This window comes from Juglans regia, chromosome 12, assembly GCF_001411555.2.
Source record: "Juglans regia cultivar Chandler chromosome 12, Walnut 2.0, whole genome shotgun sequence".
In the NCBI taxonomy this organism is placed as follows: Eukaryota; Viridiplantae; Streptophyta; class Magnoliopsida; order Fagales; family Juglandaceae; genus Juglans; species Juglans regia.
In genome coordinates, this window is record NC_049912.1 from 19,266,891 (window position 1) to 19,278,040 (window position 11,150).

Consider the following 11,150-nt stretch of genomic DNA (forward strand, 5'->3'; position numbering starts at 1 on the left):
CAAATAAAAAAATTAATTTTTTAATAATAAATTTCATTTTTTTTTCAAATATGATAGGTGAAATTTGAATATTCTATAACTGTATTTAGTATTATTCTTATTTACAAATTAGTCACAACAAAGGGATGCAAATACCCTGACCCATTTATTCACTACCCCATTAAAGAAAATAAAAGATTACCCTAAACAAGCTAGAGATCAACAGCCCCAAACAATAACTTAGGAACAAAAGGACACAAAGAAATTAGAGTGAAAGTGAGGAGACTTGAGAGAGAGAAAAAGGAGAAATAATGGTAAATAACTTTAATTGAATAGGGATGACTGGAACAATTGTTTTTTTTTAGGGACGCAATATTGATTCGAAGTGGGAAAAATCCTACATCACAAAGATAATGAGTTTTTTTTTTTAATTAAGTAAAGAATTTATATAAAAAAATAATATCATATGAAATTATAGTTATTAACTTCAATTTGATTTTAGATTTTACATCAAAGAGTTAGAAAACTAGGTCGGAAGTGAGAGTGAAGTGATCTCAGATATTCTGCACATGAATAATAGTAAAAAAGTAATGAAAAATAATAATAAAATATTAAATAATAATAAAAATTATATAATAAATAATAATAAAGTATTTTCAAAATACTTCATTGCCCAAACTCAATATTAGCCAAAACTGTGCGTCAATTTCTGCTTGTATTAGCCATTCGGTATTCGTACATTGGGCTTCAAATAGAGCCTAAATCCATCATCATTTCCACAAATGTGGTCTAATTGAATTTCACAACACTCTGACCCTAAAACCAAACCAAAAGGCCGAAACTAAGAATCTGTATGCAATGGTTTCAAATTTTCAATTAGCCCAATCTTTCTAAGTAACACGTTTTCTCAACTCAATTTATTTTATCTTATTTAATTATTATAATTTTGTTAAACTCTCTCACAAAATATAATAAATAATTCAATTTTTTTAAATCTAAAAAAAATAATATTAAAAAATAATATTCTAACAATATTTATTCAATTTTCAATTTATTATCCAAACTTCTCCTAATTTCTCATAATAATGCAGATTTACACGCTTGTATGGACCTTTTATCATTATAATACTTACAAAATTTAATATTCACAACCATTTTTAAATTTCTTTTCCCCCCAAATGATGGTGGCTTTTCCCTAAAAAGTTCTATATACATATATAGATTAGGGAACAAAAAATTGTAAATGATCAATTAATTATGACCATTATTAGTTGATTCATCACAATAACAGTAGTTTTATCTTTTTAAAAAATACACTTGATATTTTGGATTATTCACGTATACTTAGGACAGGTTTGGAGGGTGAGATGAGATAAAAATTTTGAGATTTTTGTGAATAATATTAAGATGAAATAAGTTGAAAATTTTGAAATGGTTTTAGAAAAAGTTTGTGGGTCCCATTTAGATATGTTTGGATGTAAAGTGAGATGAGAATTTTGAAACTATCTTGGGATAATAGTCGTGGGTCCCACCGTTTCATCCTTCCGAGGCTTGTGTCTTCTTCATTGCCTTGGTCTTTCATCTACGTATTGTTCAATTTTCACCCCAGACGTAAAACACACCTCCCATCCAGCAACAGCTTCATCCTACAGCACTGACACGACGGACCGAGGAACCTCAACAGTAACTTTATCCTCCAGCACCGACACGACAGATCGAGGAATCTTTGAAGCGGAGTTTCAAGACAACCACTACTTGTGCGCATCTCAATCGTGGGTAAGTTCTGTCTCTGCGAGTTTAGGGTTTCAATTTCTGCTTTGGATCACTTCATGGGAGGGTTCCCCATCTTCGAGCAAACATTTTCTGGTCAATAGGTCAACTATCGATCGACGATTTTCAAGATTTATGTCCTCTGATAATAATGGTTTTCCCTTCAAACAATGGATTTCATTTGAAATGGCTTGGTCGATGAACAATACCCTGTCGATTTGAAGATTCATTGCTTCGATAAAGATAATGTATTTTGTAAAAGATTTCTGGATTCTGTTGTCAGATCTGCGTGTTCATGCGGTTCTTAGGTTGGTAAATATCATTTTCTTGAATTTTGTGGATCTTGTTTGTTGTTGATGTTTTGATGATTTTTCTCCTCTATGTCCACTAATTTTATGGGGATTTCCATCCCATTTCATGACCTCCCTAGTTTGATGTACACATAACAACGCTGGTAGGAATTATTTTGTGTTGATTTCTGAAGCACCACCATTATTTTCTTTGGCATGAGCTACTTCTATTTTGGTTAGAAAAATTATCTTTCATCGATTGTGAAAATGCTTGTGTCATAATAAAAACTGTCCCAAAAACCATGAAATGAGCACTTGTTCCAAACCTGTGACTTCATACATATATGATGCAGATGACTTTATTGGCAGTTCAATTCTCAATGCATTTTGTTTTGAGTAGTCGCATACATAAGGGGAAATATTGTTCCACCAGATAGTTTGGACAGTTTGGACACAAATTTTTCATTTCGGTCCTTGGAAGGAAGCTTATGTTGGACAGATTCTTAAAGTACTTGTTGTGATAAGAAAATGCAACAAAGCTGTTTGTAAAGAACTCATGTCGTCAATTACTAGTGCTGCCTATGTTAGTTGAAATTGTTGTGGAAAGTAGGGGTGTTGTTTTACTGCCTGTTTGAACTTTGGTTGCAAGAAATATGGATAGTAGCAGCGGAGTGAACATATCTACTACTCACCCTATGAGGCCAGAAGATGGAATGATCCAGGGACAAAGACCACTTTGTTATTGTGGCATTCCCTCCAAACTGCGGACGTCTACGAAGCCCAACAGTTTTGGCCGGAGGTTTTTTAACTGTCAACATTATAAGGCTCAAAAGCAGTGTGGAATTTTCAAATGGCTTGATCTTGCATGGAATCAACCGGATTGTTGTAAGCGCACGTTAGAGTTAGCAGAACGAAGGAATGAAAGGATCGCAGATAAACATGCAAGAATAGAACATCAAAGATTCCAAGCTATGAAGATCAAGTATAAATTCGCGTTGATTGGGTCTTGGGTTTTATTTATTGCCTTATTAATTTGTTTTAAATTTTCCCAAGTTAATGATAATGTAAACCGTTTAATGCTACATTAATGTCAAAAGTTGTCCACTATGGTAGTGAACTCTTCATTGGAAACTCCATGTTTCTTTAAAAATTCCGCCCATGAACTATATTTTGTTTGTCATGTGCTCCCTTTTACATTAGGTTCTTAAGTGATGAACATGATTGTTAATTTTTTTTTAAAATAATCCGACCATAGACGTGGAATCAAGACAAACCACTTAAAATTGAACATGCAATTACCAAAAATTAGAAAATATGCAATACACATTCATCCCCATTCAGGTTCTCCCACATAGGAATCGTAATCCCATCTCTCTGTGCTACCATAGTTCCAGCTGACTCATGGGACATGTCTACCACTTCTTCAGTTGAGCCCACGTCTTCTCCCCCAGGCATATTTTGTCCATTGAACTGAAGGCCCAATGCATGCTGAATGAACTCATCATTCAGCGTGATCGTTTTAATCAGGTTGTGCAGTGTACAACATGTGGTCAAGATCATCCCCTGCTTGTTTGGGGAATATCGAGGCATCGCTTCCAATATCTGAAACCGGTTTTTCAACAAAGCGAATGTGCGCTCAATAACATTGGGCAGCGATGAATGACGAAAGTTAAAATAATCTTTATAACTTCGGAATTGACGGGCACCATAATGATCAGATCGATAATACCTCTCTCGTGGATATGGCGGCATAAACTTCTGAATACAAGGAAATGCGGAATCGACAAGATAATAATATCCTGCATAACATGGAAGTATACTAAGTTACAGCTTGTCTTAGAAATGTCCCTGGAATGTATGGCAGAAAATTGATCAATAATGTTTTTGCCACTAGCTTCCAATACCAATTTACATATCACGTACCTGGTTCTGGCCATGGAAATCCATTCTGCGCTCGACTCAGGGCATCTAGAAAAACTCGTGCATCATGGGTTGTGCCCTCCCATCCAGTATACACAAACGGGAACTTCATATCGAAGTCACATAAGCATAAAACATTCTGTGCAATCCGATTATAATGATTTCTATATGTGTTTGAAAGACGAGCTAGTGTAACAGCTAAAATTTTTGTGCCGTCCAATGCACCAAGACTTTTCTACAATCATATGAATCAGAAAACACATCTCAAAATTGAATATGGTTAATCACCATGAAATAAGCATTTGTGCATTAAAAAAATCCAGTAAATTAATTACCTCAAACCATGGATAATTGTGACGGTTACTCGCAATGTAAGGATGGACCCCATGATTGTGTGTCGGCCTAATCACAGTCCGACGTAGCGACCCCATTACCGCCTTTATGTGTCAGTTAATAGTTTTGCTAGAATGTTGAAATCGGTCCCATACGATGTGTTGACTTTGTGCATGGCCAATAAGAAGGCAAAACATGCCTACTGACACCCTCTCTGTCGGGTCCATAATTAATGACCCCCGTAGCAGGTCGCATACATACCGGAATGCAGGCACTTCCATTCGAAACATCTCTTTGCAACTCGTTGGGGTTTCTGTTCAACACCGCTTGAATATACTGATCCCCCCGTAGACCTATATTCTGGTGGGGCATAGGAACCCGACGTGCCCATGATTCAGATGTTGAGTGCATCATATAAATAAGATTAACCTCCTACATTGCCGCTTCATCTTCACTAGAAGGATATGTCAGCATAAACTCATCCGCCTCGCTGTTATGAGTCATACTTGAGCAAGAATCATCCATCTCGCTATTGGTCCCAATCAATGGGGTTTCTGCAGAGCTACTCTCATGGTCCATTCTGAATATGGAAAATAAAAAATAAAAAAAAATTACAAAATATTAACGGGGCTTGAACAAATATGAAAATACAGGACCAATTAATGCATTTTATAAATTATGCTTCTAAATTATCTTACTAGAAGTTGGAAGAAAAAACAAATTTAATTGCCAATAGAGGCCGGTTGCTCTTTAAATTCCTTTCCCCATTAATACCATCCTGCAAACAAAACCATATGATTCAATAAAACATTTTTCAATAGGTCGATCTCCTGAAGACCATGAGTATATCATCAAAGATCTATTTAAGCAAGATCTTCAATTAAATAATAGAGCATTGAAGAAAGTATGTCGGTAGACTACTAGGGAGCTTTTGTCTTGTTATATGCAAAGAATCAAGTTTAGACAAATTATGTGAAAAAAAATTAATATTAGTTTTAAAAAATATTGCCACTGCATTCCAATTATAAGTAGACCAATTAGTTTGTACGGTATAACCCACGTGTTGATCCAAACAATACACAAAGTCGTGCATCTGGAGTTTAATGTTTTGAGTGGGAAAAATCGTGTGTCCCAAACATTACATTTCTTCAGAAACATTACACTTCAATACAAACAGTTTACACCGCAGCATCAATTAAACGCAGAAGCAACATGTAATGTTATTGTCGGCAAACAACTCAATAGCAGTAGCATCTAATGTTAAATGTAGTAGCAGCATGTTATTGTTGGCAAACAACTCAACACCATTCAAAACAACTCAACACAGGCTTCAGTACGAAAAGGAAAACAATTCAGATAATTCCACAGGCAAACAAAACTTGGTTTATTCAAAATCTGTGTGGAAAAAAAATTGTAATCTTTTTTGAGAAAAAGAAAAATAGGAAAAGATGCAATTGGTGCATATTTATCATTTCGCTTTGAGGGGAACCTTAGATAGAAAGGCAACTGCCAACACTACTGAGATACGACTACACCAAATTGTGGACAAAGTGTAAAGTCTGCTTTAACATAAAAGGTATTGCCTAAAAACAAACTAAGATGAAAAGAATCATGATAATATATAGCTGTACGCAATATAAGATAGAATCTAGTACATTTTAAACACCCAGACAGTTCTAATAAGCAGTCGAAGGCAACATTTACAATGCAGCAGCACCAACACCAAACAAACCATCTAAACAGATTCACCACCACCAGAAACAACTCCATCAGTGACTCAACACCAGCACCAACATGTACTTAGAAATAAGCACCAGCAGTAGCACCAAACAACCTGACTCAGAACCACTACAATCACAATGCCAAAACAAACTCAACACCAGCACAAAAGAACTCCAAAACTGACTCAGCAATAATCAGGAGTAGTCTCATCTACTCAGCACCAGCACCAAACAATAGTCTAAACACACTGAGGACCACCAGAAAGAACTCCAAAACAGAGTGAGCACCAGCACAAAATAACTCCAAAACAGACTAGCAATAACAAGTAGTAGCAAATAACATCTTAACAGACTCAGCACCAGGTTTCTACAACTCCAAAACAGTATTTGAGCAGTATAATGACAAACACTTCAACCATAAAATAACCATCAGGATTGTTAATATTCTTGACGTAACAAGTACAATTACCAAAATCCAATTAGATCATAAGCCTCAAATTACCTACTCAGCAGTTTATGAAATGTCAGAATTTAAATGCAGGAAATGAAAAAATGCATGATTAAATTGATAAGAGAGTTAATAAGATAATTGCTAAACCCTAAAGGTGATTAGCAAGGAAAACCATTCTAGCAGTCAGGAGTGACAAATCACATCCTGCGCCACCATCAATTCAGACTCCAAGCTCACTGACTTATGCGCTCATCGGAGATCGAAACGAAGGATCTCTGGACTTTTGTGCTCAATAAATGGTCGAAGGCCTTGTTAAATTGGTCAGGAGGTAAGGGAGGTTGTACTTCCTCCAACAACCTCATACAATGCATCTGGAAATCAAACGCTCTGTCGGACTCCATGCTAGTACCTTTGCTGCGCTTCCTTGACCTGCTTGACTCCATCACCTCCTCAGAAGCCTGCTGTCTCGCTTCGGCACTACGTTTAATTTCATCAAGGGTCTCGCTCATTTGCTGTTGAAAAGGGCTGGGTTTTGGAATGTCGACGACGTCCTCTGTCGTCTGCGAGATCTGCTGGCATAGGAGGCAGATAATGGTGTAGTTGAATGCAGGGGAACCCCCGATTGGGGGGGGGGTTCGTTCCTCCTGATCAGTCACTGGTTGGCCACGAGTTAGCATTTCCTCCTCAAGCAAGCGCTCATCGTCACTATCTGGGGCGGGATCGATCGACGCCCGGCCCATTGTCCCAGTGGCTACTGAACAACCAAAAATTGCACAAAGTTGTTCATACTTTGGACATTCATGGGTCTTGTAATGTTTCCATGATGAACAAACCTAACAAGAGAAATTGTCAAAAAATACAATCAGAAAACATCACAGTCCGAAAGGTAATTATAGATGTTTAGCAATAATTTAGATCATACCCTTATACCATTTGCCCAGTGTTCCTCACTAGCAACTGGTGCCTTCCTCTCCAGATCCCACCCCAGACCGGTTTGTTTCATAAGATTGGTAAATTCACGTTGTCTTCTCTTTAGTCGAGCAATTTTTCCTTTCACTTGATCACAATTGAATTTTTTTGGCCTAATACCATACAGTCGTTCAGCAATCCTGACATTATCAGCGGTTGTAATCCTCCCTCCTCTCAATCTATCCATGAGGGTGTCTTGGTACAAGAGGTCAACTAGGACATCCTCAAAGCCATCACTCCATAAATCCCAGTCACGTGGGGTTTCGATGGTATCATTGTCCATATGCTCATAATATATGCTCAAACGAGGACGATGATTATTGAAACCAAATATAAACGCTGAAATGGCTTGGACCGTATTCAACATGCAGTTTTGTTTATGGACAGTTTTCCTTTAAGGTAGAATGAACCGACACATGCACCACATTTTACATGGAAATAATGTGACAAGTGTAGCACATGCATGGGGACATTGAACATGTTGTGCTAAGTATTGGTATATTCCTGAACCCCCAACACAGTCAAAAGTAGAGCTCATGCATGGAAATAATGTAAACAGTCTAGCTCATGCATCAATTCAGATGTAAAAACGTTGAAGAAGATAATTAATAGAATTACTTTGAATATTTTTTTTTAAAAAGTTTACCTCTGAGAAACCGATTTCCTAAACGCTACAAGAAAGACCAAGGAATCAAGAAGTAGCCCTTAAACAAACAATAAACAAAAAATGGGGGGCTTCTCGATACTCACCTGGTACGACCAAGTCTTCGGACCTATGGTGGTGCAATTGTGGAGGCAACGACGGGCAGATTTGTGGATAACAGTGCGAGGGTTGTTTCGCTTCATACGGGTGTCTTCCTCTCTATCAACCACTGCTATTTTATACATCATTGTTGTCTATTCTATAAGAGATGTCCAAGCGGTTTTCCTATGCAACTATTACTGCCCATGCGAGGTTTGATTTTGCGCAGCAGAGGTCAGGTCAATCTAATTTCACTGCACAGAATAGCTAGGTTCGAGATTCAGCTTCGTCAGGGTGAACAATAACCTGCTTGATTGACATGAAAGTGTTCAGAGATTCACACGGTGGCATGGGGCAGAGGGAAAGTAGGGTTTTGTGAAGTTACTTACCTAAAATGATGAAGATGAGCTTAGTGGTGAGTACTCTCACCGGATGCCGTGACAAACGTCAAATCTCCATCGGTCAGGCCTCGCTTTGATTAGGCTTGAAAAGTCACTGATTGATAAATGAGAGTTTTTTGTTTAACCACCTGTGTGTTTCCAAGTGTGCTGCTTCTCAAATGGCGGATGATTTTGGGTTTTCTGTAGAGGAAGTGTGCTAGCTTGAGCCTTTGGTAATGGAGGAGGATGTGGAGGAAGGGTAATGTCACTATACGAACGCTGGGGGGAGTAATGTGGGAGGGGGACAGACGCTGCATTTCTGCGTAATAAGTCTTGTCTATGAACATTTTTGAGATGTTTTGGAAAATGGGAGAGATTTCTGAGAAATCTTGAAATGATTGTTTGGAAAGTATGTCTCATTTCAGTTAAAGAATTGGGATGAGAAATGCTAGTATGTCTCATTTCAGTTAAATAATTGGGATGAGAAATGCACCCAAACCTGCCCTTAGGCTCATTTGGATTCAGAAAGTGTTTCATCTCATCTCAACTCATCATTACAACTTTCCAAAATTTCTACATATAATATAATAAACAATTCTATTTTTTCAAATCTCATTTCAACTTTTTCAAATAAAAAAATATTAATAATATTAAAAAATAATATTCTAACAATATTTTTTTCAACTTTCAACTTTAATCTAAAACCATCTCATCTTTTTTTTGAATCTAAACCAACCCTTAAGAGATTGTTTGGATTCAGAGATGAGTTGAGGTGAGTTGAGATAATTTTAGATGAGTTGAATAAAATATTGTTAAAATATTATTTTTAATAGTTATTATTTTAAGATTTGAAAAAATTGAATTGTTTATTATATTTTGTGTGAGAATTTAGAAAAATTTTAATGATGAAATAAGATGAGTTGAGGTAAGTTTCGAATCCAAAATGGTTCAAGTAAAGGCTAGATAAATTTTTTAGGTTTGATTCATCACAATGTTTGCAATTAATATTTCAAATTATTAAACCTATACATTACACTCTTTAACTACTTTTGGCAGTCAAATAACTAATTGCTTCCGTTAAAATATTACTATTAAGTAAGATTATAACATATATATCGCTTATTTTTCACCACTTTAAGTTTAGGTTTGAACATTTATTCACCGGTACTTGGTAATTTAAAGATAAACTGAGTTAGGAAAAATGACTTATGCAGATCTATGGCGTGTTTGTCCAGTGTAAATTATTTGAGAAAAATATGGTATGTACACTGCTCACTTTTTACAAATTTCTTGCATGTGACTTGAATGTTATAATATTGTATCTAATATTGTATCTAATATTACTTTGAATTAGTTTCAGCAAATTCTCAACCCCCACCTTTTGCAATTTTTTTTTTTTATAGTTTTAATTAAAAGAAGTGTCATAGTCACAAAGAGATTTCATAAATATATATTCATAAACTGACGTGATTTAATGTGATGCATTAGACTTACTTTACAATAAAATAACTTTAAATTTTGATATACGTACCATATTAAGATACATCAATTTGTGAGTTTATTTTTATGAAATTTTTCTTATGTTGCTAAAACGTTTTGTTTAATTAAATTTTACTAAAAAAAAAAAGAAAAAAAAAAAAAGAAGCACCATCATAATGATGTGTGATAGGGGTGAGCACCACCCCAGTTGGAGTCAGATTCTCCTAAATCCGACTAACTCTAACCATTGTTTTAAATACCGTACCGTACTGATCAGTATGACCAGTATATATCGTACCAGCCACTAGTCTGGTACAGGTATTATATATATATATATTTTTTATACCGGCCTAGATATCGGCCGTATCGGATTATATTTCGGCCTTTAATTTTTTTATGTTATTTTTTCAAACTACAACCTCATTTTTTTACCCCCAATTAAGAATAGACTATTTATAATTTAAATATATATGTATTTATATATAATTTATTCATATATAGATTATTATTTTGGAATATAATTTTTATATATAATTTATTCATATATCAACTATCCCGAAACGATACACGAAATAGTATCGGTACCGAAATATTTCGTTCCAATGCGGCATCCGGTACAGTATTCAAAACATTGACTCCAACTTTGTCGGAGTTCAAACCTGAACTTCAACTCCAATTTCGACTTGTAGGAATGGAGTTGGAGCATAATTGAATTTGGAATTTTTTTTTAGTTTCATATTTTGCACATTTTTAAAAAAGAATTTTTTGTGGGTTTCAAATTTCAACTTTTCCAAAAATTAGAAACAAAAACTAAATCATTCACTACTGATTTACTTCTATACTAATATCTAATTTATTTTTATACTAGACTTCTACTATAATATCTAATTACATGTTATCATACTATAGTATTACATATTATTTCTAGCGTCTAATTACATGTTATTATACTATAGTATTACATGTTATTTTATTATATTAGTATCTAACTTATTTATAACTTATTTCTACAATAAACTTATTACTAATGTCTAATTACATGTATAATACTATAATCGCAATCACAAAGTTTAATTACATGTCTTATTACTACATGACGTTACGCTTTTACTTGAA

At 35.2% G+C, this 11,150-nt stretch overlaps 1 protein-coding gene across 1 annotated transcript; it reads right to left on the reverse strand.

Annotated features, from left to right (window-relative positions):
• Positions 1 to 3,344: 3,344 nt before the first annotated feature.
• LOC109018890 lies at positions 3,345 to 4,703 on the reverse strand. The gene is made up of 4 exons (XM_019001081.1): positions 4,554 to 4,703; positions 4,295 to 4,396; positions 3,963 to 4,194; positions 3,345 to 3,838 (listed from the first exon to the last, which is right to left on the reverse strand). Exons 1-4 carry the CDS (start codon positions 4,701 to 4,703, stop codon positions 3,345 to 3,347), a joined length of 978 nt encoding a protein of 325 aa, XP_018856626.1.
• Positions 4,704 to 11,150: the final 6,447 nt, after the last annotated feature.

Bases quoted from the DNA above. Each gene is read 5' to 3' on its own strand.
- LOC109018890 (XM_019001081.1), bottom strand. From the start codon at position 4,703: ATGCACTCAACATCTGAATCATGGGCACGTCGGGTTCCTATGCCCCAC. The intron at 4,397-4,553 runs GTATGTATGCGA...TGACACATAAAG, and splicing joins ATGGAAGTGCCTGCATTCCG to GCGGTAATGGGGTCGCTACG. The intron at 3,839-3,962 runs GTACGTGATATG...CATGTTATGCAG, and splicing joins ATTTCCATGGCCAGAACCAG to GATATTATTATCTTGTCGAT.